The sequence below is a fragment of the Tenrec ecaudatus genome, chromosome 6, assembly GCF_050624435.1.
Source record: "Tenrec ecaudatus isolate mTenEca1 chromosome 6, mTenEca1.hap1, whole genome shotgun sequence".
In the NCBI taxonomy this organism is placed as follows: domain Eukaryota; kingdom Metazoa; phylum Chordata; class Mammalia; order Afrosoricida; family Tenrecidae; genus Tenrec; species Tenrec ecaudatus.
Window position 1 is genome coordinate 20,943,991 of NC_134535.1, and position 27,031 is coordinate 20,971,021.

The following is a 27,031-nucleotide window of genomic DNA, read 5'->3' on the forward strand; positions in this document are numbered from 1 at the left end:
AAGGGGGAGGATGTGACTCAGATCTAGGTTGGGTTCATCACCATACCTCATGATAAACATCACACACATGCACACACCCGCAGTTAGTGGTCTGAGGAATGAACAGGTCGGTGTCCTAAACCAGGATTACCCAAATCCTTCCATGGATTTTTCAAAGCCAGGAGATACCATTTTCCTCTTGAGCCAGAAGTGAGCCTTCAATAGCCGGTGGTCGTGGTTATAATGACTCGGGGACACCGTTCCCACAAATGAAGCTATGTGAAGACAAGCATTTGGATGAGCAGTAGAGAGTGGCCTTGAGTTCCAAGATCCATTCAGTTCCCAGCTATATCTCTGCCTTCCTGGTTATACAACCTAAGAAGTTCACCCTCCCCTACACTCATTCCCAGCCTTTCATGTTTTCCCCAAATTAGCTGGAGTTAACGTTCTATCATGTGCAATTCAGAGTCAGGATGAGAATAGGGCACGTGGGTAGGTGTCTCTAGAAATGGCCGTGATAAGCATAGTCCTTCTCACGTCATAGAGAGGTGTACTGAGGCTCAGAGAGGTTGGGTCACCTGCCCAACGTCTCGCATCTAGCCAATCACACTATCAAGACTCGAATGCTGATGGAATTCCCAAAGCATTCATCTTTTTAAGGACACAACACATTCTTGCCAACAGGCAAGTCATCTTGTGGCTGCTGCGACCATTAGGTGTCCTGATTTCCTTCTCCGGGGACTTCTCTCCCGATACCACACCACAGCAAGTCAGGTGAAGTCTGTCACCCTGACTTCTAAGGACATTCTGGCTGTACCTCTTTTAAGACAAACACATTCGTCCTTCCAAAAGTCTGCGGTATATTTGATATTTTCTGCAAGTACCCTGCATTGATGTATTTGAAATGATGCTTAGCATTCTTACATGTAAACCTGAGGGGTGAAATTTTTGACTATTCATGCTATAAATCTTCCAGTTTTCTTACTTAATGACCAGAAGTTATGAGGGCCGCATAGTGATTTCTCTGGAGTATTTCCCAGATTCTTACTGTACCTGTAAATGTCCCTAGTAGCAGAAGGCCTAGTTACTAAATTTGAAGACTTGTAAAGCCAATGACCTTATGAAATCTTATTTTCCTAACCCGTGTTTCGTTTTATGAGTCCCAGTGGAAAGTCAAGTCTTAATTCCCCACCAAGGGTCTCAAAGAGGTGATAAATGGAGCCCGAGCCTTTGAGTCTTGAAAACATCTCTCTGTGACCTTTTCTCAAGCCAGCTTCTCTTGTTTATTGGTGCATCCTCCTTAGTATGGAAACTTTTTTTGTCCTTTTCCACGAATGCTAATACAGCCTCAGGAAAAATCCTGACTAATTCACTCTAGGACATTACCGTAGAAACCACTGTCCCCAAATTCTTATTTTTGTCTTATTTTTAAAGGACAGAATCCTGGATTCAGAGAGTTTTTCCATTTTTTTTCATAGCGATATGATGCTTATACCATAAATGTCACCATTTCAGAGGACACAAGCCAGTGGTCTTCAGTATCATCACCGGGTTATATGATCATCACCGTCTCTAATTCCAGATCATCTTCATCAGCCCCAAAAAAGAAGCCCAGTGCGCATTAGCAGCCACTCTGCTCTTCAATTCCCTGACAACCATCCACATTCCCTCTATGGCTCTGTCTAGTCTCGATAGTTCATATCATTGTAATCATAGCAGGTGATATTTCACGTTTCCCTGCTCTCTTGTTGGAGCCTGTACTCACCCTTCGTTCATTTTTGTTACCAAGGAACTGTATGGATATCCCCAGGAGGTGACGCAGTGGTTGCACATTGGACGGCAATCCGAAAGGTGTGCTGCTCCTCAGGAGAAGGAGGGCTTCCTGCACCAGTAAACATGGACAGTCGTGTAAACTCACAGGAGCAATTCTACAATGTCGGGATGAGTCGGGGTTGATGCATATGGATATACCACATTTTGTTTATCTATGTATCCGTGGGTGAACATCTGAACTGTTTCCGCCTTGGGGTTATTATGAATAAGACGGCTATGAAGATGAGTGTGCATGTTTTTGCATGGAAATCGATTTTCGGTTCTCTTGGGCATATACGTAGGAGTGAAATTTCTGGGTCATATGATAGCTTTTAGTTTAACTTTGGAGAAACTGCCAAGCTGGTTTCTACTGTAACTGCACCACTCTCCATTTCCATCAGCGGTTTATTGGGATTTTTAGCTGGGCTTAGTGACTCTGGAAAATGGCCGACTTCCAGCTTCTGTGGTAGCTCTGTAGCTCAAGTGCTAGCTTACGGCAGACAGACAGAAGCGACGTGTGAGATTTCCTGGGGCCTTGCTTTAAAGGGTGGTGCTTTCTCCAAGCTATTGGTTGGAACGGCAATTTAAGGAGGTGGTAAACAAGCCGCCTCAACCATGGAGTGACTTTGGGAAGGGAGACCATGTCCAGTACATTGCAGGAGAGGAAAATCTAGTGCCCGACACAGGGGAGGGCGATGCTAGCCCTGGACTGACCACTCACTTTTGGACTTGAATGTGGACTTGAATGATAAAGTTTTAGCTTGTTTAAGACACTATGAATCTTTTTTTATCTGCCTTTGTCATCAAGTAGAGTCTGATTCAGAGTGAATGAAGTGTTCCCTTGTCCTGAGCAGCTTCATGATCATTGGTATGTTTACGTCCATTGTGTGGTTATTGTGTCGATTCACTCATGGAGCGTTCCCTCCCCTTCACAGTCCCTCCATTGTACCAAAAAAAAAAAAAATGGTGCCTTTCTGGCAACCGGTTCCTCCTGATGATGCATTCAAAGTAAGTGAGTTGAAGTCTCAGACAATAATCTATGGTCCATAGTTTATACAGTCATGGCAATCTTCAACCATCCAACTCATTGGCTAACTTCCCAAAGAACAGCTTCCGGTCCTTATTCCTAGCCCGCCGTAGTCTGGAAGCTCCACTGAACTCTGTCCTCTTTGGGGGAGCCTGCTGGCATTTAAAATGTCAGTGGCATGGCTTCCTCGGAAGACATGATCCTATCACCCATGACAAACTGACAGATGAGTGACAGATCGTTGTTTCAGCCAAATCTCTCCTAACTGATACTGCAATGAATCCTCCATTCAGTTCCCAAAGGTTGACTTAAAGAGCTCATAAGAAGTCATGACCTGAGTCAATGGTAAAGATATAAAGCTACATGAAATGTAACAGGGCTCACTCTGTGACCTTTAACTCTGTGGTTTTTCCTGTGACTTCCTTTGTCATAATGCTTTCCTTTTACGGAATGATGGAAGGAAAGAAGGACCAACAACCAAAAAAGCCTTATGGGCCATGAGCCACAGAAGCAATTGGATGTGGTCCCAAGAGACATTAAGCAATGCATGCATGTATTGCTTTAGTCATCGCTGTAGGTAGCTAGACCTTGACCTTGGTTTGAGCTTTGCTCTTGCATTCATCAAACAGGGACAGTCGTGCTGCTGCTTCACTTCCCCGGTCTCCAGGATGACCACTGCAGACCCTCCGCTGTCCTGCAGCCCTCCAGCAGTCCCTCCTCATCAGCGCTTTGAGCTGATGGCCTTGCCTCTTGTTTCACTGAGAAAAGAATCAGAAAAGAAACATTCGCAGCCTCCTCCATTTAATCTAGCAATTTACCGTCACGTCAATCACTCTGAACACATTGTCCCTGCTTCTGTCTAAGGCCGTTCTCATCACTTGGAACTTGGCTCCCCCCACCCCCATCCTGCTTTTGTCTATTCAAGGACTTGACTCCTACACATGTACCCTCCTCTTATGCTATCTGTCCATTCCCCTCCCACCCCACTGGATTGATCTCATCAGCTCCCACCCTGACCCCCACTCTGTCTTTTCAGAATTTGCACCTGAAAGAGTCCTAATGAATACAAAACACAGATGGGTAGATAGGGGCCTGGAAAAATAGCAAATGGTAGGTGCTAGCATTCCCACGTCATAGAGAAGTAAACCCAAACACAGAAGGGGTAATGGAACTGCCCCAAGCGTTCGATTTCTCCTGGCTGAAAGCAAGACAGGAGTTTTGAAAACGTCTCCTTGTTCTCCATCCCCTGCAGTTGTTTCTCCTTCTGCCCTTGCTCCCTACTGCAGAGCTCCTTGAAGGACTGTCTGTATTTGTTACATAAACTCCTTCCCTTCATTGTTCTTGAAAACACTTCACCTGCTTTCCAAATGAAACTGCTTTTGTCAAGATCTCTCACCTTCACATTGACAACACCAGATGTCACGTCCCAATCTTTACTTTAGGCTCTTAGTTGAAGCGGATCTCTCCTTTAAAAAACACTTGCTTCCCTTGGCTCCTCAGATGTAAGTCCCTTGATTTTCATTAGCTGCTGGGTCTTGCTGATGAGGCATGTCTTCCATCTCTCTCTTTTCCTCTCTATATTCACTCCCAAATAAATCTCTTCTATTCTCATAACTCTAGATCCCACCTACCTGCCGACGAACACCAGATTCATACCTTCAGCCCCATCTCTCCCTTAAAGTCCAAGCCCGTGTATCCAACTACTCATGTGGCGCTTGTGCTTGGATGTCTAAAAGACCTCCCCGCACCCACAGACCCCCTCCCCAGTGTTCCCCAGGCCCATAAATAAATACCACATCCTATCTACAGCATAAGGAGCCCTAGGGAAAGTGGGTTCAGCAGTTGAGCTGAACCACCCCCTAGACACAGACATGCAATCTTCTCCAAAGTGTTGCAGTATCTTTCCCATACCAAGAAACATCCTTAACTCAACGACTCGTATTCAGACATGGCTGCCTGCAGAGGAACAAAGCCCGAATCCTCACCATGGGTTCCATTTCCCCTGCAGCCTCTTCAGCCTCATGTCTGCTCATTCTTTCCCTGTCTCACTCAACCTTCTGCTTCTCTGCCCTTCCTCCCACTGGTAAGCATGCACCTACCTCAGGGCCTTAACACTTGCTCTCTCCTTCACGCTTGCTTTGCTCACACAATTCAATTCACAATGCACGTCTGGTTTCCTCACAGGAGCCGTCCTTGTGGCCACGCTTCCCACCACCCTCTGTTCCTTTACCCAGCTTCTCTTTCCTGCTAGCACGGGCCATCCCGTCCACGGCCAGCCAGCTGACGAGTCAAAATCGACTCCTCGCGACTCTAGGACAGAGGAGAAGGGCCCAAAGGGTCCCCGAGGCCGTCTGCCTTTACAGAGCACAGCGCCTCATGCTTCTGCCGCTGGATGACTGATGGCTTCCAAACACAGACCTTTGGGTTCCCAGACAAGCACTTAATCACTGCCCGAGCCGCGCTCCTCGCACGCATTGCCACGTTAGCAATTTGTATTTGTTTATTGTTACAAACATGTAAGCTCAGTTTGGACAGGTGTTTTGTTTGCTTCATGACTCTGTGCTCTACTTGTAAGAGGAGAAATCATGCCGTGTATACATCAACCGAAAACTCAAGGCCATGAGTCAATGCCAACTTCTCGGGACCTTAGAGCACAGGGCTGAACTGTCCCCGGGAGTTTCTGAGGCTGCAGCTCTTGAGGATAGGAGCAAGCCTCATCTTTCCCCTGAAAGGGTTCAAACTGCTGCGCTTGCGGCTGGCAGCCCGATTCTAACGCACTACGCCACCAGGACTCCTGGTGTGTACAGAGTAGATGCTTTGTGAGTGTCATCGGGGGCTAAACCAGGAGGTCAGAAGTTTGAACCCACCAGTGGCCAGACAGGAGAAAGGAGTGGCACTCTGCTTCTATAGAGAGGACAGTCTTGCAAAGTCTGCGGGACAGTTCTACTCTGTTCTGCAGCGTCGCGATGAGCTGGCATCACCTCCACAGCAATGAGTTGAGGATGTGCTGCTGTGTGTTAAAGTGTTTCGTGGTGTAGTGGTGATGTGTTGAGCTGCTAACTGCAAGGTCAGCAGTTTGAAGCCACCAGTCGCTCTGCTGGAGGAAGACTGGGCTTTCTGTTCTCGAGAGTATCATATCAATGTGACTGAGGGGAAGGGCGGAGTGGAGACCAAAGCCCATCTGAAAACAATTGGACATCCCCTCACACAAGGGTCACAAGGAAGAGATGAGCTGGTCAGGGTGCAGCGTAGCATCAAGGAAACGTACAACTTTCCTCTAGTTCTTTAATGCTTCCTCCCCCCCCCCCCCCCCCGCTATCATGACCCCGATTCTGCCTTACAAATTCTTCTAGATGAGAACATGTACACTGGTACATATAAGAACTGGAAACACAGGGAATCCAGGATAGATAAGTCCCTCAGGACCAATAATGAGAGTAGTGATACCAGGGGAAGGTCTTTGGAGAAAGGGGGAACCAATCACAATGATCTACCTATAACCCACTCCCAGGGGGATGGAATACAGAAAAGTGGGTGAAGGGAGACAGCAGTCTGTGTAAGACATGAAAAAATAATAATAATTTATAAATTAATCAGGGTTTATGAGGGAGGGAAGAAAATGAGCTGATATCCAGGGCTCAAGTAAAAAGAAAATGTTTTCAAAATGATGATGGCAACATATTTACAAATGTGCTTGACACCATGGATGGATAGATGGATTGTGATAAGAGCTGTAGGAGCCCCCAATAAAATGATTTTATTTTAAAAAGACAAAATCCTCTCCTCCATGAAAGCCATTCTTCAGTGTAGCAGAAAGCCGTCTCAGAAGCAGTGAAAGAATTCCCAATATCACCGAGGAAGAAGAGCCACCACTGGAGTGCATTCGAAATCCCTGCCTGAGGAAAAGAGACGCCTTTGAACAAAAGACTATATTCTTGATGTTGTCTAATCCTGGTTTGTGGTAGCCTGTTAGCTTCTTAATAAACGTCCGTAATTTTGAGTATTAAACAAACAAAGTTACAGACTAGCATACTCACAGGACAATTCTACCCTGTCCTAAATGGTCGTTATGAGTCGACATCAACTCAATGGCAATGAGTTTGGTTTGGGAGTTGAGGAGTGAATGAGAGATAAAATACACTCCTAGCAGTCTGGTATCAAATGAAATATTTGTGAACTCACTTCTTAAATGCTGAAGGCTACTAATTGAACACACTATAAAAGCTTGCGTTACAATTCCAATATGTCTCCATTAAGCAGCTGGTTTGCTCTGAGTAATGTACTTGGCACACTAATTACAAAAATAATTCAGACAAATTCCCTCCTCGCTCTTTCGCCGGGGACTGGGGCGGTGTGAGAGCCTGGTACGTGCATGAACAACAGAGGTGAGTATGAACTCAAAGGAACCCTGGAGGCACAGGGTGTTGAGGGGTGTGCTGCTAACTGCAGGGTCAACAGTTCAAAGCCACCAGCTACTCCACCGAAGAAAGATAAGGCTGCCGGCTCCCGGGAAGATTCCCGACATCGGTACCTGTGGAGCAGTTCCGCTCTGTCCTGAAAGGCGGCTATGAGTTGAACTCTCAATGGCAGTGGGTTCTTAGGCTAGAGGAGTCCCTGGGTGGTGTGCGTGGTGGATGCTTACGGAAAGGCTGAGGTCTGAGTTGACCCACAGGCGCCGAAGTGGAAAGGCCTGGGGATACACTTCCAGGAGCGTCCCTCATCGAAAACCTGGGGACGCAGCTCTACTCTGACGCACACGGGGTGCAGCCAATTCAACAGCAGTGAGGTTTGCTCACTGTCTTTCAGTTTCTCTCTCGGTGTACTAGGATCATCTAACCAAGTGCTATGGACGTATCCTGAAAGGAAGGAAGGTGGATTGTTCTTGAAGTCACATCTAAGCAAGGATTTGAGGGTTGGGTTTGGGTTTGGCTGGCAGGAAAGCAGCAGAGCAAACAATCCCGATCAACATAAGATAGTATGCGGTCTGCCACGGGCTTGCTCCAATGACACACTAAATATGCATTTTGCTCACTGTTACTGTTTTGTTTTGCCTCGCAGACCTGGATCTTGCTGGACACCTGTTTGTTTCTCACCATGCCCGTTCCCCTAGTGCTTTCGAGGGCTAAGAGGGGAGCGGCCCCAGACCATTCCTCCTCCCTCCCGAGAGAATGCAAGCAACTTTCCATGTCCACCTTTGTCCTTCACGTCACCAACCTCACCGCAGGGCAGGCATTTCAGACACAGCTGGGTGGACATCTCAAATCCACCTGGAAAATAGCTTACTAAGAACAGTTCTACTTTTTTTGGTGTGGGGGGCGTGTTGAATCATTTTCTAGGGGGCTCGCACAACTCGCATCACAATCCATCCACATCCATCCATTGTGTCAAGCACATTTGGACATACATTGCCATCATCATTTTCAAAACATTTTCTTGCTGCGTGAGCCCTTGGTATTAGCTTCTCCTTTCTCCCCTCCCTCCCTCATGAACTCTTGATAATTTATAAATCATTATTATTTTTTCATGTCTTACACTGAACAATGTCTCCCTTCATCCACTTTACTGTTGTCCTTCCCTCTGGGAGAGGGTTATGTGTAGATCATTGTAATTGGTTCTCCCTTTCTTCCCGCTACCTTCCCCTTCCCCTCCTGCTATCACTACTCTCAATATTGGTCCTGAGGGATTTATCTGTCTTGGGTTCCCTGTGTTTCCAGCTCTTATCTGTACCAGTGTACATGCTCTGATCTAGGCAGTGTGTAAGGTAGGATTGGGGGTCATCATAATGGGGGGGAGGACGTATTAAAGAACTAGAGGAAAGTTGTATGTTTCATCAGTGCTATACTGCACCCTGCCTGGTTCGTCTCCTCCCTGAGACCCTTCTGAGAGGGGATGTCCAGTTGCCTACAGATGGGCTTTGGGTCTCCACTCTGCACTCCCCCATATTCACAATGATATGATTTTTTGTTCTGGGTCTTTGATGCCTGATACCTGATCCTATCGACACCTCATGATCACACAGGCTGGTGTGCTTCATTCATGTGGGCTTTGTTGCTTCTCAGCTAGATGGCCACTTGTCTATCTTCAAGCCTTTAAGATCCCAGATGCTATATCTATTTTTTTAAATATCATCTTATTGAGGGTTCTTAAAATGCTTATTACAATCCATATATCAATTGTAACAGGCATATTTGTACATACGTTGCCATCATTCTTTTCTAGACAGCTACTTTCTATTGAGCCCTTAGTATCAGCTCCTCTTCCCCCCCTTCATTCTCCCCTACCCTTGTGACCCCTTGATAGATTATTATTATTTTCATGAATTACAGTGACAACTGTCTCCCTTCCCCCATGGTTTCTGTTGTTCTTTTCCCTGGAGGAGTGTGTGTGGTTACGTGTCAATCATGGTGATCAATTTCCCCTTCTTCCCCTCCTCTCTCCTTCACCCTTCCCACCTGGTATCTCTCTTCCCATTCCTGCTGCTCCTGGGTTGCGTGTGTTGTGAGCTCTTATCTCTTATCTACGGCTGCGTACATGCTCCAGTCTAGTCTGAAGTGAACGGCATCACTGGGGTCATGGTTGTGGAGATGAGGAAGCCTCAAGGAACCAGAAGAATATTGTGTGTTTCATCGGTGCTTCACTGCACCCTGGTTGACTCACACCTTCCCTGTGACCCCTCTATGGGGATGTTCCATTTTCTACAGATGGGCTCTGGGTCTCTGCTCGGGTCCCCTTCGTTCTTAACCACATGGTTTTATTTGTTTGATTGTTAATGGTCTTCTGATGTCTGTTACCTGGTCCCGATGACATCTCATGATCGTACAGGCTGGTGTGCTTCTTCCATGTGGGCTTGTTTCTCTGCTGGATGGACGCTTGTTTCATTTCAAGCTCTGTCTTTTGATAGCCAGGCACTATCAGCTTTCTTAACCACATTTGCTTATGCACTCGCTTAAAACAGATCTACTTTTAATGAAATATCTGAAATGCTCGTATTAAGTACATGCAAAATCATTTTACTGAACTTCTCACAGATTAGCTATTGAAGAGGAAGGTACCTTATCTCCCTCTAGAATTTAAAGGAGAAACATGATGAGAATTCTATAGTTCACTTACCAAATAAGTTAAATCTATGTTATTAGGTGCTGTCAACTCATAGTGAGCCTTTCTGACCATACTTCTGAATGAATCATTGAATTAATAGATACATGGTATTTACCATTGACCAATGTGTCCTAGGATTCTTAGTCATGCATGCCTGGGTTTATTCCAAACACACTCAGTTTAAGCATGTCTCTGATCAGCGAGTGACTTCCCACAAATTCCCTCAGCAACACACCTGTCTTAGTCTTGTTAGCGTAAACCTTCGTAGCAAAGGTCCAATCAGAACAGTGGCTTCTGAGGGGTTCTGCTTTCCAATCAGAACTTCTGAGGGGCTCCACTGGGCCAGTTAAACCCAAGGCAGAAAGGTCATCCCAGAAGGACATGGCAGCTGTCTCTTTGGATCCCAAAGGAATAACCTTGATAGACTTTTCTCAGAGGACACCGAAGAGTCAATGGGGACTTGAAGAACTTTTAAAGGCATAGAAAGACTATGAAAAACTTTTAATAAAGTTGAAAACTGCGCTGATGAGTAAAAGGCCAAGAAAATCGTGCGCAAGTTTTTGTGTTTTTCCATATCAGGACAACTCACTTGGTCATCTTTTGAGAGTAGCAAGAACTGGTCTATGAAATTTTGTTGGGAAGCCTTCCCCCACTCGTGCCACAGCCCTGAGCTTGCCACCTTTGGATTCATCTTATTCCCACAGCTGGGAGCACATCTCTCAGGAGCACAACTGGAATCCCACAGGGATGCCCAAACTGCTATTTGGACATGGTGTGAATTGAAGAACACAGGATTCTTTAGGAAAGAGTTATAGAGACAGAAACACCACCTTCAGAAGTGTGTAGACGCTAGGTGAAGGATATGCCCAGAAATGATAGCTTAGCATTTTGATATTTTCATTTTTTAAACGTTTCTATGATTTTGCAGCAATATTTTTTTACCAGCCTTCAGATTCCCAGAATAGTTTTTGAAATGTACACAAATAGTCTATTGCAACTCCTAACAACCCTATATAGGGCTTCAGAGACTATAGAGAGACTATAGATCTTCATAGAAACAGAAAGCCTCATCTTGCCACTAAAGAGTGACTGATGGGCTTGAACCACTGACCTTGCAGTTTGTAGTTCAGTGCTGACCCACGCACCACTAGGACTCACTAGGTCTCCTTTTTTTGTTGTTGTTAACATAGCTGTTAACATAGCATTGCCTGAGAGAAATAATGTTGTAAATAATACTTATCTTTTTATCTAAACCTACCAGCATCCAGTTAATTTGCCTTATAATGACCGCATAGGGCAGAGCAGAAGGTTTCTGACAACAAATCTTTATAGTAACAGACAACCTCATCCTTCTCCCAAAGAGAAATGAGTGGGTTTGAAGCATCAACCTTGCAATTAGCACCCCAGTGTGAACTGCACTAGGCCACCTGAGCTACTCACTCACTCACTCAGTGCTGACTCATAGCCACCCCCCATGGGGTTCTGAGATGGTAATTGTTTATGGGAGTAGAAAGCCCTTACTCTCTCAGAGCTGCTGGTGGTTTCGAACTGCTGACCATGCAGGTCATAGCCCAACAGGTAACCACCACACCGTCAGAGCTTAAACTCTAAGAAACCCCACTAAGACAATTTTTCCCACAAATGTAGCAATAAAATGCAGAAAGTACTGGTATAGAGTAAGAGAACGCTTTAATGGTATTTTGAAATTTTAAATGGTGATTAAAAAGGTGTTTAGATGGTGTTTGAGGGAAAGTGACTTTCATTAGGAGATGAGAACGTGTGTAAAATACCGGGTGGCATCTCCCAAGGGGAAGTTTGTGCTCCTCCAAGAGTTCTAAAAAGGATCCCTGAGGGATCAGTGGGTTCAGCTGGGACCTCGCGGTTGGTGGTTCAAACCTGTCAGCTACTCTCCAGGAGAAAGATGAGGCTCTTTGTGCTCTAAAGGATTTTAGTCTCAGAAATCCTATATAGGGTGGAAATGAGTTAGAGTTCACTCAGTGGCAGGGGGTAAAATGATAGCACTGGAGTACATTCTCTATCTCTTCCAATGCGAAATATATTTCATTATAAAAAGTTTTCAAAATGGCAACATAAAACAAACCGTGATGACAAGATCTAATTATATTGTCCAAATTAAATTACTTTGTGTTCCAAAATGATTACTTTTGCATATCACGGTTAATTCAGCTATCCAGTGGGTTTTTTTCTTCTTCTGTCAGGGGAGACCAGCCCCTGACACATCATCACATGCAGGGATAATGAGTAAAGATTATAGTGAAGTCATAGAGAGCATGAGAGATAGAAGAGAGACTGAAATAATGGAGTCAGACACATTTCATAGTAGCATGCTCATTTCAGCCTCACTTGGTGGTCCACATGGAGAGAGAGAGAGAGAGAGAGAGAGAGAGAGAGAGAGAGAGAGAGAGAGAGAGAGGAGGGCAGGAGAGAGGGGGAGGGGAAGGAGGACAAGGGGAAAAGGGCCAGGGGAGCGAGGAATGGGGAGCCGACAAGAGAGCTCTTTATTGCTAACCAAGGCTTATATATCTTTGGGGGCGTGCAAGCCCACTAATTACAGGTAAAGACATACATCACAGGAAGGGTTTGCACTATATGTTATACACACAATAGGAAGGGGAGGGATTAGGGGCACACATGTGACAAGAAGGACGATCCTAGATTCAGGATGGCAGCCTAACTTTGGATGTCCCTGGGCTGGTCTCACCTGTTCTCTGGCTCACTATAGAAACCATTATCAGTAGGGTGTAAATCCCACCTACAGGGACCAACACAATGGCTGCAAACCTTTGGTCCTTAACAGCAGGGAGTGGGGGCCCTTCTTGTGGTGGGACCAGACAGTAGTCTGGCAACTGACTGCTTTCAGGGAGGATGTCTCCAAGTATCTGACCTCCCACCATATGTTGGCAAATACCCACTAATGTTTGGCATGTCTTCGAGGGAGACAGAGCTGGGGAAAAGTCTCTTCATAATCCCACATTCTTCTTGGAGCAACGTGCTGTCTTTGGCTCTGTATTACAGTTTGAATTTCTGAACACTAAATTTGTGAATAATCCAAGGACAAATAATCTGAGGAAGCTAAACTATCTGAGGAAGAATGAGGCATCAGGATTGAAAGGAAGACTGAATTATCGGCCTTCAATATATAGAGGACACACCTTGATTGCTGACATTGAGGTGGACTGGAAGCCCTTGCAGGGAAGATCAAGAATCACAGGCTTCATTATGAATGACAATGTACCTCAATGTAACCCCCCCAAAGATCAAACTCACTGTCATTAAATCAATTCCCTCTCATGACACTGTAGGACAGGGCAAAAATGAGCATGTGGGTTTCAGGAGACTGTTGTTCTTTTAGGGGAGTAGAAAGCCTCCTCTTTCTCCTGAGGACCAACTGGTTGTTTTGATCTGGATGAACTTGTGGTTAGCAGCTCCATCTGCAACCATTATGCCACCGGGACTCCCACATGCAAAGTCAAGAAAACAAAACTACTCCTAACTGGACCAGGAGGTAACACCAGGATAAACAGGAAAAGATTGAGGTTGTTAAGGATCTTATCTTGCTTAGCTACATAATCAACGCTCAAGGAAGGCACACGGTCAAGAGATAAATGACTCATTGAGTTGGCTAAATCTCTTGCACAAGACCTGTTTAAAGTACCGAAGAACAAGGATGTCACGTTGAAAACTAAGGTGTGCCTAATCCAAGCCAGGTATATTTTCAGTCATCTCATATGCATATGAAAGCTGGACATTGAATCGGGAAGACAGGAGAAGAATCAATGCATTTGAATTTTGGTGTTGGTGAAGAAGATTGCAAGAACCATGGACTGTCAGACAAGCAACCAGATCTACGTTGGAACAAGTACAGCCAGCATGCTCCTTAGAAGCAAGTGTGGTGAGAGCCGTCCCTGGAAAAGGGCACCGTGCTTTGCAAAGTTGAGGGGCCGGATAAAGGAGGAAGCCCTTCCACAAGATGGTTTGACACCGTGGCGACAACAGTGAGCTCAAACATAAGAACAATTTTGAGGATGGTGCAGGACTTGGAGGGGTTTGTTCTGATTTCATAGGGTCTCTGTGAGTCGCAGGACCTAGGGCACCTAATGACAAAAAACAAGTTTGTGCAAGACTTCAGCTTCCTCTGGAAGCCCTAAATCTATTTATGAATCTCTGCACGAATTCAGCCTCCATGGAGTTCCCTCGGACCATTAACTGGTGTGGCAGTTACATAATCTTCTGTGAACTTGCGAAGGGGTGGAGTCTAACCTGTCAATTAGGTCATAGCCAATGAAGCCTCTCTGTGAGCATGGCCTTCTCCCGAGGATTCTGGGAACTCCTATCTTCCTCCCTGGAAGTAGGACACACACTCTCTGCTTCATATTCCTGATGAAAAGACATATGGAGCTACGCTAGAGCCCTGGAGCTGGAGGAGCCATGTACAGACCCATGCCAGCACTTAGATGTTTACACTGACACTGGATCCACAAGACTTTCCACCCACTGGCCTGTGATCTTCCTGAATTGGGCATCATTGCATGTGTTCATGAGTCTGAAGAATTTGTAGATTGGCATCAGACATATGGGCTAATATTCGACTTAGGGACTTGATTTCGACTGGACTGGATGTCTTCTCAATATTCAATTGCTCTTGTATATAAAGCTCTCTCTTATACACATGAGTGTCTATGAATTTGTTTCTCTAGTCTACCCAGACTAACACAACTGGAAACGTGAACAGCTCTGTCCTCAGGCAGACTGCTGGATTACGCTCACTCCCCCAGCAAGCCATCTTGACTTGGTGCTGACGGTCTTCCTCGTCTAGATGATGTATGTCTTTTCCTGGTTTTATAATGTTCTCCTTAAATGATAGCTGAGATTTGGGGGCTCTTTTGTGCCTTAAAGTAGCTCTCGGCGATATTGAGATTTGAGGCACTGATATTTGCCCAGAAAAAGGGAGTGTGTTAAGTTTATGGTTTTGCTTATGTTAAAAAGTGGTTACTGAGGGACAGCAAATAATGCTGCCATCTTTGGGTAGCCACTGAAAGCGAAAGCCTTCTCTTTCTACCCGGTGGGTGTCCTTTTTGGAAATGATAAACACTGGTTGGTACGAAAGCCCCACGCTTTTCACCTCTGGAGGAAAACTCCAGTCACCCACGAAGCAGCAGCGCAGACGCCCGCCGGAGCGGGGCAGCCACACTTCCGGTGGGGTCTGGGTCCGCTGACGCCCGCCGGAGCGGAGCAGCCACACTTCCGGTGGGATTTCGGTGCACGGACGCCCGCCGGAGCGGGGCAGCCACACTTCCGGTGGGGTCTGGGTCCGCTGACGCCCGCCGGGAGCGGGGCAGCCACACTTCCGGTGTTCCGGCCGCACGCTCGCCACACTTCCTGTTGCTCGGGCTCGGGGGCGGGCGGGCCTGGGAGGAGGGCGGGGCGGGGCGGCGCGAGGGCGGGCCGTGGACACTGGCCAGGCGTGCGCGCGCGCTGGGCTGCCGCGGGCACGGAGCGTCCTCCTCGTCGCCCAAGCTTGGAGCACCCTCCGGGACCGCGCCTCCCGCTCTCCGTCCTTGCGTCGCTCCCTCGGCCAGGCCGCGCAGCATCATGCCCGCCGTGGACAAGCTCCTGCTGGAGGAGGCGTTGCAGGACAGCCCGCAGGTATCTCCCGCCGCTGGGGCCGCCCTGGCCCGCGGGGCAGAGGCCGTGCGGGGTCCTCCGGCCCCGGGAGAGAGGCCGCGCCCCCGCCCGCCACCCCTCGGGGTGCCTCCCTCCAGGGCGCCCCGGGGCTGCAAAGGGGCCGCGAGCAGGGACCGCCCCCCGCCCCAGGCAGAGCAGGAGCACCCGGGAAAGCCCACCACGGCGGGGGTCATTGTGCCTGGACACCCCCACTCCCCCCCACCAAAGGCTGCTGGGGCCAACCCTTACTAGCTGAGAGTTTGTAAATTTCCTCCCTGCCTCAGCTTTGCCCCCGGGTTGTTAGGTGCCGCACAGTCGGTTCCGACCCATAGCGACCGAATGCACAACAGAATAAACCGCGCCTAGGGCCCTGCGCCAGATAGAAAGAATAGTTGTCCCAAAACAGCCCCAACCACCTGGAACTGCCTCGCGCGTTTCCAAGACTACCTTCTTGCAGCAGTGAAACGCCTTGTCCTTTGCGCACTGTGGTGGTTGCGCACTGTGGTGGTTGGCAGCTCAACTCGCCTTATGGGCCAGGAGTATTAAATACAGAAATGCCTGTCAAGCTGTTGGTGGACAGTGGCTGGTTAACCGTCGGGACAGTATTGTTATTATTACTAATATTCCTACAGTTCCTGCTGCCCCAGAATGGGCAGTGGAGGACCAGGATCTCTTTCTCAGCGGGGCCAGACACCCCTTGGGACGGTTTCCCATCAGTAACGAGAGCATTATGGTACCTGCCCCATTTGCCACCTGGGGAAACTTCATTAGCTCACTTGAGATGTCAGCCAACACCTTCGAGCTTCTGCAGATGAAATTTACTACACATAAATATAGCGAATGAGCGAACCCGGGATGCTATTAATGGATAACTGCCGCCTTCCTTGGGGAACTTTTGTTCTCTTTGACTTAACTGCTCCCCTGCTTCTCTGCTCCCCTCCTGGTTCATATCCTGGGGCCATTTGAAGAAGTCCCTCTAGTCCCGGGGCCCCTCAACTCTAAAAAAGAGAAGAGAGTGGCCTGTTTTCTGTCCACGCTTTCCCGTCTGTTCCAGTTCATTTTCCTTTTATCTCAGTGAGTTGTGCCATGAATGTGATCTTTGAGAGACTCATCTATACCCGGCAACCTCTCCCTAGTTCGGAATAAGTAGTCAAGAGGTCCAGGTACTTAGTTTTCTGCGCCCATTTCTTTGGGCTGCTATTGTCAGGTCAGCAGTTCAAAACCACCAGCCTCTCTGAGGGAGAAAGATGAGATTGTCTTCTCCTGAAAAGAGTTATACTGTCATGGAAACCTACTGGGGCAGTTCTGTACTATCCTAGGATCACTGTGAATAAGAATTCACTCGGTGGCAGTGAGTTTGGTGTTTTTGTTTTGTTTTGGGTAGGCAAGGCACTGTAACCCAACTTTGATTACACTTGCGCGCGCGCACATCCCACCCCCACCCCCCTTCTTGGAAAAATCACATCCACTGCTCTGATTGGCTTTTCAAAGTCTCGTTTACACCCCCAGCTGTCAGAGATTTTAATCGGAGGACCAAAGGACCTTGGTGGAAGGCATTTCATTTATCACCACACCTGTCGTGTGAAACCTGAAGATAACAGTGGAATTTTGAAAGATCATTGTGAGCTAGGATTCCTCTTGGCTCTGAAGTTGGGGAAACAGATGCAAAAGTGCTGATACGTTGCCTTCCGAGCCCAACATGGGGATGGCGGAGCCAGATTAGAGAGGCCACACCACCAGGACCTCCACGCCCTCCTCCCTGATCAATCACATCGCAAGTTGTCAGCTCGAATCTACACTCTTTCCGAGGTGCTGGAAGGATGTCGGCTGTCAGGAAATAAAGAAAGTGCTGGTGAGCAAGTCCTGGGTTTTCTGGCTTTGGCTTGAATACTCACTGATCATGTGAGCTGGGCAAGCCATTTAGTCCCCACCCTGTGCTGGCTCAGTTTGCTCAGTTGCAGAACAAGGGACGTGGATCAGCCGGTCTTGAAGGCGCTCTGCAAGGGTTATCGCTCTGAACTTGTGTGTGGAAGAAGGGGCTCTGGGACAGTGCCATTCCTGTTGCTGGTTCCTCTGAGTCCAGAGAATTTGTCACTGCTTGTGAGACTTTGTTGTCGCTCTGTAACCCAGGAGAACTCAGCTCTCGCCTACTGTTTGGCACGGACGCCAATGTTACGGAGGGTGTTTGATAATGATCCCATCATATCTTTTCTTCGGGACACGTGCCTTGTAGCTGCTGCTGCTCCCAAGTTGGCTCCTACGCTTGGAACTGGGTGGTATCTCACCCAGCTCCGTCCTCCGTGTAACGAGTAAAGAACACTGCAAATGCCTGCAGCATGTGGTGTACTTGCCAGGCAGGGTCCCTAAGTTCTTTCCTCACCCATTTAATCCCACAGTCGTTTGAACAAGGGCCTCTATTAAAACGACAAGGAGCAAATCAATCGCCCAGCACCGTGCACTCGACCGCGGCAGTGCCTGGAGCCCCAGCAGCCTGCCGGCACAGGGACATTGCTCATGTGAACCCAGCTACCTAACACCTGACTTTTCTGTCATCCGGGACCTCAAATGTCTCGCTCGATGACAGAGATCTAAGAAACCATCTCTTGTTTATTTCCCCCAGGTTTATGTAGTTATGGGAGTTGCTCTAATAACCTGGTTTGCACATGGCCGGTGAACGTAAAACCTGCTGCAGGTGAGCCATCCCAGAAAAACAGCCAGTCAACCAAGCTTAGACGCATCTAATCTTCTCTCTCTCTTTTTTTGTTGGTAGTTTGGGGTCTTGCGCAACCGATGGTCAAACTAGTTAGTGTGCGTTGTTAGAAGGTAATTTGTCTGTCTCCATCGCTGTCTGTCAAGGGCTGCTGCTCACCAGCACTGGGCGATGCTGGACACGTAATGCCAAGTAAACCACTAGTGCCTGCCCGAGGTGAGTCGCAGTTTGTTCTTGGAGACAGGTGAGCAGGACAGCTGTGTACTCGCTTGTCCCGTGGAGTCAGCTGAAGAAATAAGGCCTGTTCCTTTTGTTTTCTTTTCTCTTTCTTGTCTTTTTCTTTTTTCCTTTTTCCCTTTCTTTGTTTCCTTTGCCATCACCTTTAAAGAGGCAATAGAATACCAGGTCTTGCCCCTGCAGAGCCCCTCAAAAAAATAAAACCAAATGGACTGCCATCGGGTTGATTTTTGACCCATAGCCTTTTAGGACAGAGTAGAACTGTAGGTTTCCAAGACTTGTAATTCTTTAAGGGAAGGGAAGGCCTCATCTGGCTCCCAAGGAGAGTGGCTGGTGGTTTCGAACTGCCGACCTTGAGGTTAGCAGCCCAACATATAACCCACTACCAGGGCTTCCTTGGAATAACTGCCAAACAGAAAAAACCAAACCCACTGCCGTCGAGTAGATGACCCACCAGGGCAGGGTAGAACTGCCCCGTGGATTCCCAAGACTGCAACTGTCTATGGGATAGAGGACAAGAAATTGAAGACTCAGTTCTGAGTTATTCAGTGATTGATTCACCGAGCTATAAACAATCCTCTCCATCCGGAGCAGACCTTTCCTTATTCAGGCACGAGACCTCCAAGCGGAACCTGGTTGATTTTGTCTTCGTAACAGAGCGCTTTGCTCCACTGTTCTTTGTTCATGACACCTGTGTGCGTTGTTTTTGTTCTCAATAGATTCGATTCTACTGAGACGTTTCCTCCACTACCCTATGGGTACACTGTGCTAGGTGTGGTCCTGTTGATTCTGACTTACAATGACCCCATGTGACAGAAGAGAACTGGCCCATACGGTTTTCTTAGCTGTCATCTCTAAGGACGGAGTGTATCAGGTCTTCCTTCTATGTCCCCCCTTACCCCCCCCCCCACACACACAACACAACACAAACTCACGGCCATTGACCCTACAGGACAGAGTAGAACTGGCCCTGTGGGTTCCCAGCACTGTAACTCTCTTTGGGAGTGGAAAGCTCCATCTTTCTCCCTTGGAGCTGCTGGTGGTGTGGAACTGCTAACCTTGTGACTAGCGGCCCAGCACGTAACCCACGTATGCCGCCAGGACTCTGCTACACGCCTTAGTAGCTTGGTTGCCGTTGCCTCACGTGATTTGCACGTGTATCGTTTTCACTTTTTGTGGGGTTTTGAGCAAGGGGAATGTACCTTTGCCTGGTCCCTGGTCTCATTTCCTTCTTTATGACTCGGCATCCCCATTTGTCCCAAGAAAGTTCTCACAGATGTGTTGTGATGCACGTGAATATCAGAACAGCAATGGAGGCGGCTGGGGCCATTTTTCCCGGGGGGGATGGCTACCTTGTTGACTGAGGAAGGGAATCCTGGCAAGTTCCTGCCAGATCCAGAGGGGGTGTCCTGGCGTTCCTGTGCAGAGTACAGGCAGAGCTGGGAGGTGCTGTGGGTTGGGTGCCAGACCACCGTAATAAGCGGGTAGCAAAATAAGCAGGTCACATGATGTTTCAGTGTTCCACTGCAAATAAAGGCTATGTGTACGCTCTGCTGCTGTATCCCAAAGGAGCCCTGGTAGTGCCCTGCGCCAGACATTGGGCTGCTAACCGCACGTGGTGGTTCAGACCCACCCGCCACTGCTGCGATAAAGATGTACAGTCTTGTAAACTAGGCAGGGTCACTGTCAGAATGAACTTGATGGCAGTGTGCTTTGGGTGCAGAGCTGCAGTTTTCAAAGTGGGCAGGGCTGCCCCCTGGGAGGTTCTGGAATGATCCAAGGTGGCAGCAGTGGTAAAGGAAGTGGGGGTGAGATGCTGGGGGTCAGGGAGGGTTGTAAAAGTAAATTCCTCCTGGATTGTGGGTTATAGCACAAACGTTTTTAATTGCCAGAGGGGTGCTGAGTAATTTTTTTCTGAGAAGGGGGGACTAGGACAAATATGAGGGGAACCCCCCAAAAAATGGTCACAGTGAATTTTTTCACAAAAGCAGTCTCGCTTGAACCTGGGTTTCAGTGATGGCCAATTTCAGAGAACAGCATGCAGTTGTGAGATTTTACTGCTGGGGGGAAAATGCTGCAGAAACTGTTGTGATGTTGAACACAGCTTACAAGGACAGCAAGGAGTTTTCTATGGGGAAAAACTCGCGTGTACTAGTGGTTTTCTCATTTAATAAAAGGTGACATGTTGTTTGATGACAGACCTCGTTCTGAATGTCCATCAACTTCCCAAACAGATGAAAATGTTCACTGGTACATTTGGAGTTCATTCCACCAGCTCAGACTGTTAATAAAGCTTTCTTTTTAGAGGTTCTGAAAAGATTGCATAACAGTGTGCGACAAAAAGGCCTCATTTGAGGCAGACGGGGGACCATGCCACTGCGGCAACGCACCTGCTCACACAGCCACCGCAGGGCGCCGGTTTATGGCGAAAACAGCATGCCTCTTTTGCCCCACACACCTGACTCACCTGACCTCACACTGGGATTTCTTTCTGTTTCCACGAATGCAGAGGGACATGAAAGTACAGTGATTTGACGTTGTACAAGAGGTGAAGGAAAAAAATGAGGGAGGTGCTGTCAGCCATCCAAACAGATGAGTGTGAAAAATGTTTCCAAGAAAGGAATCTCTGATGTGAGAAATGTACTTAATGTCATGGAGAGCACTTTGAAGGTTGTTTGTAAAAAAAATTTTTTAAACATCACTTTGAAAATTAAAATTCCAGGGTGTTTTTTTTGGGGGGGTACCCCTTGTAAGTTTGGAAACCTATGGAGAACAATGTAGGTTACTGGAGCTCTGTTGCTGCAGTGATTAAAGTGCTCAGCAGCAAGATGTAGCCTTGGAAAGCGTATGGCGCGTTTCTACACTGACCTGTACGGTCAATACGTGTCAGAGTCGACTCTACAGCCACAGGTGTGTGCATGACAGGCTTGCTATAGGGTTAACATGAACTCATACTTGCGAAGCATGTACTACTGGGCATCTCATAAGCAATCAATACAGCTCATCATCATCATCATATCTGCAATCACTTTATGAACACTAATAACCTGCTTCATTAACCTGGCAGATTAGTGCCAAAGCCTAGATTTGAAACCTCTCCTGACACAGTCTCAGGATCATCACAGAGCCTTTGAGAAGACAGATGACTCTCATCACCTGTGAATCTCAGTACCCAGCACAATGTTGCAGTCCGTGTTAAATGAGAGCCAAGATGAACCAGTACTGAATACAGAGCCCCACCCCATTAGCAACGTTCAAATATTTTAAACACGGAATCCTAAAACAGTGTTTTTCACCTACCGGCCGAGCTCCATTAATGAATTATGAAATCCATGGGTTACAACCAGCATTTTTGTTTACGAATGTCTAAACCAGCAGTGAATAAAACGAAACCTAACAGAATGAACTAGAACAAAAGGGGGTGTGGGGGAGGGAGATCGGTGATAAACTAAGCAGTGTTCATTCAGGTCTAGATATAAAATGGATTTCTTGCTGTGGAATATAAAAATGTTTCAAAAATACCGTTTTCACAGACTCCTTGTACATAGTCTGAGCTGGCATATGGTGATGTTTTTTTTTTTGCTCTTCTTGAGAACGTGTATTAAAAATGATCTCACACTTTGGTGCCTTATTCACTTACTTGGTTCTTCTGTTGATAAGGACTGGTACTGAGGACATCCCTCTTATCTGCAGCTACGTCTCCCCTTAAGGCCACTGGGCAAAGCCAGAGCATGCTGTTCTGGTGCCCAGGGTAGCAGAGTGTGGAATGAAGTCAGGGGCAGAACATGGGTGGGGGTGGTGGTAGAGGTAGGGGGTGGGATGGGGTGGGTGGAGACTCTTCAAATGCCTAAATTCCTATTCCAGTTCCTTGGAGTCAGTGATGGCTCACTTGCCTCATGTACGTTAGAAAAGGATCGAAGGAATTGAAATTGTTATTTGCAGGGAAAGAGGGAGCTCTAGTGTATTGTTTGTAATGTGCTTTTTTATCACCGCACTAAGGGCATTTCCACAACTTAATCTCCCCTTGAACCTAATGGGTTCTTTTCTGAAGTGAAGAGCCTGTTATAACTAAAGCAGTAGCTTAAAGGCCCATTAGCAAATGGCCTTTGGGGAGATACGTCTCTGTGTAACACCTCAATAGCTGTTCAGGCGCCTGATGAGACATCATCTCCCCCTCAGTGTTTCGTGGGGGCCAGGCCGCCACCTGCTTGAAACCATAATCCTTGCTGGCGGCTGGCAGTGCTCTTAGCAGCCCTCCCATAGAACCGTGTGCCTTGGTTGCAGGGCCTAGAGCTGGTGGGTCCCGGGTTCTTGACACTTCTCGCACAGGACCTGGAAAGGTGACCCTAAACAAGCTCTGGCACATTTCCCACGTTGGCTTATTATGACGAGTCTGCCAAACGCTTCAAGGCACAGCCCCGATCAGAACATTATGCTCAGCAGTTAGTCAGTCTCACAACGACAAGTATTTCATGACGCATTATTATAAAGGAAAAGCAAGGAAAATAAAAGTGGTTTTCACACCAAAGGAGAAGATTTTAAAGACTACAGTGAGGTAAGGTTAGTAAAGAGCGGCCGAGGGGTGGACATATATGGAGGACGGGAGGGTGGGAAAAGAAGAAATTGCTCTCCACACACACCCCAAGTAGAAGAAGAGGAAAGAACCACATGTGAAGGTGGATGGGCTACTGCTCCCTAGAGTATGTTTTTCTTTGTATTACTTATATTTCACAAACAAAAGGGGGAACTATATGGAAATAAATAAAAAAAACTTAATTTTTACTAGAAAGGGAAGGGTCCCAGTCTCAAAAGCCCTGCAGATTCCTTACCTATTGTGGTAGTTATATAATCTGTTGTCAATTTGAGAGGATTAAGAGGGAAGGGGTGGAGTTTAGCCTGTCAATCAGGTGGCAGCTTGATAACCTCATTTGGAGGCACTAAGGAGATAAACAGCTTGCTGGAGGCGGAACACACGCTGACTCCCTGGGAGACATTGCAGCTGACAAGACACATGGAGCTATGCAAGTGCCCTGAGCGGGAGGAGCCACCCGGAGACCCCTGCCAGCGCTCAGAGGCTTACGCCACTGGATCCACAAGACTTCCCACCCACTAGCCTGTGATCTTCCTGCACTCGGCATCATTGCTTGTGTTTTATGAGTCTGAAGAGGACTTAATAGATTGGTATCGGACATGTGAGCTAATGTCAGACATGGACTTGATCTGGACTGGGATGTTTTCTCAGTATTCAATTGCTCTTGTATATGAAGTTCTTTCTTACACACATGAGTGTCTGTGAATTTCTCTCGTCTACCGGGACTCACACACTGGTCAGACTAAACGTTGGTCCAAGTGGCTCCAAAAAGCGGAAAAGTAGAACTGAAAGTGACTTGGAGCTTTGGTGACACACAGACTGTCGTTTGCTAAAAGGAATGCATGGCACATTCTGGCGAGATTTGCAGAGTTGCAGCCAAGCACACAGGTGGCTACCCCCTGATGGGATTGTGCCGCCCCCACCGCCCAGTCCTGGAGTCCTGACCACCATGGCCCAGGGCCTCATGTTCAGTGCGTGCCTTGGAAAGGAACGATTGCTCTTTGGGGAGGGAGAGTTTATTGGTGCTTAGAAAAGGGGCCACCCTGCCATGCATCTGCAGAGGGTCAGGACTCCCTGCCCTGGAGTCGGAGAAGCAGTCCTGTAGGGGAGGGTGCTGTCCCTGTGAGGGCCTGAAACTGAAACTTTAAGGGAGGAGAACACCTCATCTTTCTCCCATAGAGTGGCTGGTGGCTTCGAACTGCTGACCTTCCTTTTAGGAGCTCAGTGCATAACCACTGTGCTACCTGATGGATTAGAAAGGAACTGTGGGGCTCTAAGAATCTACTTGTCTTTGTGTTTCAACAAGAGACAAATGTCTGAGAACTAACAAGCACCTTCTCGCCCGTTTCTGTGGGTGTGGAGGGGCGTGGGTTTGACCGCCTTTAGAACTCTTCCGTCGAGAATTTCACTGACCTCCTCCTTCTCATCTGTCTCACAGACGCGTTCCTTACTGAGCGTTTTTGAGGAGGATGCCAGCACCCTCACGGACTACACCAACCAGCTGCTTCAGGCCATGCAGCGCGTCTACGGAGCCCAGGTAGCCCCCGCCTCACCCCCCCACCCCTCTAATCAGGAATTTTTCTCTGGAAGCCGGAAACAAAAATTGGGGTCAAAAAACATGATCTAAAAATTTTGAAATAAAATTAGAAACCCCCCCCCTCCCCATCTCTTGACTCAAAACCAGCTAGCATGGTCTTGTGTTCATGTTTCAGAATGAGAATAGTCTCCCTGTGAGTAGAACCCATCAAGGGGGCTGCATAACTGCTGCTCTTTTTATTAAATACTCCAGCCTCAGTGGGACACATTTGCGTTTCCTCTTTCTGCTGGGATTGGCCCTGGAGACGGCTCTTGGCCTGTCTCAGAAAGGGGCTGGCTGAGGGGTCACTGGGAGGGGAGAGGTTGTTTTCCTACTGCGTCCTCTGAGCCGCAGCACTGCCACCATTGGATGGTTTCGTCCTTTGGAGGAACAAAGAGCGCTGGTCCGAAAAGCCAGGGAAAATAAGTAGCTGAGTAGCAAGCGTGAGTCCAGAAGTGCCCGTGAATGTCACTTCCGCAGCGAAGGCTGGCGAGTTCACATAAAATGCGTTCTGTTGCTCATCTCAGTGTGGCAGCTGGTGATGCGCGTCGAAGATTCCTTGCTGAGGGAAGGCTGTCCATGCGGAACTGTTGCTTCTGCTCATTGATGGGAATGTAAAGGAATCTGACATTTAATAGTAGCCTTTTTTTGCGTTTAACTTCTTATATTTTAAGAGTTTTATTGGCATGTAATTCACATATCAATCACACACAACCAATTGGTTATCACCACAACCAATTTCAGAACATTGTCTCCTCCAACTCGTTAAGTCCCCATTTCCCAGCCTCCCCTGCCCCTAAGTAACTATTAATCCACTCATTGTCTCTAGGGATTACCTAGCCTGGATTTCATATCCTGAAAATTATACAAAACCCAAACCCAACAACAGTGACCCAAAAACACCCAGAAAAACCTCAGTCAAAGAAAATCAGAAAATATTAAAACTGAAAGTACTGTAAAATGGGTCAAAAGGGAGGTCGGATAATAAGGTGTTATATTTTGCTTTAACGACAGTAGCCACAGCCATCTTTCCTTACGGTGCTCTCTGCAGCAAGGCTGGTTACACCCTGGACTGTGGTCAGAGGGACGTCGCTGGAGGCTTAGCCATGTGGGGACCCTGTAAATCGGTTTGGGTTTTCCCTGTCATCCTTAGCCTTCTGCAAGCTCGGTGTTCAGAATTTAAGCAGATACCATTTCTGCTTTAAGATTTGGATTTATTGTTTATAATCCCTGGATCACACAGACTGGTGTGCTTCTTCCATGTTGGACTTGGTAAATGCCTCTCTTAGACGGCTGCTTGTTGGAAGACAAGTCTTTAAGACCCCAGACACTATTCTTCCTCATGGTTGGGCCCCCTCCCGTGTCTTCACCACACCTAGCTATAGCACACATAGGATCTCTTCCCGGGGCAAGTGTTGAGTAGGGCCATGTCATAAGAACTAAATGCTCTGAGATTGGGGCTAGAATTAAGTCTGAGCACAACATCCATTCATGTATCTATGGTTTAAATATGTCTGTGGTTCACTTTAGGAATGTCACTATCGCATATCATCATGATAGAGAACACATTATGGTGTGATACAATAGAGACCATTATAAATCATCTCCCTGGAATATAAGATTATTACATTGAAAATGTCACTAATTTAGGCAATGGTAGAGAGTTTAAAACACTGTTGAGAAAAGGAAATTATACATGTGTAGGCTGGCTTTTCAGAATGCAATTCATGATTTTTTTTATATGTAAGAGAAAGCTTCATATCAAGAAGTAATTGTAGATCAAGCCAAGATCCCAGCCCAGTTCAGATCAAGCCCATAAGTCCGATGCTCGTCCATCAGTCTGACGCTAGTCCACAAGTCCCTCTTCAGACACACGCAGCCACATGCGATGATGCAGAGTGCAGGGAGATCGCAGGCCGGTGGGTGAGCAGTCGTGTGGATCCAATGGCGGTGGCCACATCGCAGGGCTCACAGGAACCGGGGCCTGTCAGCAGAAAGGGGAAGGCAGAGGGAGACAGGGAGGTTCCCAGGACCCTTGAGGACCCAGCGTGCGGGTCTGCTCCGCCTGCAGGGTCACGGGCAGTTGGACCTGACACAACAGCATCCGATCGTTTTCAGTAGCAGATCGTTGAATGATTGTATGTGATGACCTGTTCCCCGGCCCAGGGTAGGTCAGGAAACAAACGTTTGTCCTCTGCCCATTTTCCCCAGAGAAGCTAGACAATGAGCAAGATAAATACATACAGGACAGAGTGTTGTCTGGGCTGGTCTATCCTGACCGTGGGGATGATGCAGGACCAGGCAAGAGTTGCTCCA

General features: G+C 47.5%; 1 protein-coding gene across 2 annotated transcripts in view; it reads left to right on the forward strand.

The window, feature by feature from the left end:
* Nucleotides 1-15,399: 15,399 nt before the first annotated feature.
* The window catches only part of APPL2 (adaptor protein, phosphotyrosine interacting with PH domain and leucine zipper 2), a 61,175-nt gene continuing 49,543 nt past the window's right edge, over nt 15,400-27,031 (forward strand). For both annotated transcript variants that reach the window (XM_075551048.1, XM_075551049.1), the window contains exons 1-2: nt 15,400-15,583; nt 24,578-24,676. In XM_075551048.1, coding sequence (XP_075407163.1) covers nt 15,530-15,583; nt 24,578-24,676 — 153 coding nt within the window. In that variant the 5' untranslated portion in view covers nt 15,400-15,529. The remainder of the gene's footprint in view (nt 15,584-24,577; nt 24,677-27,031) is intronic.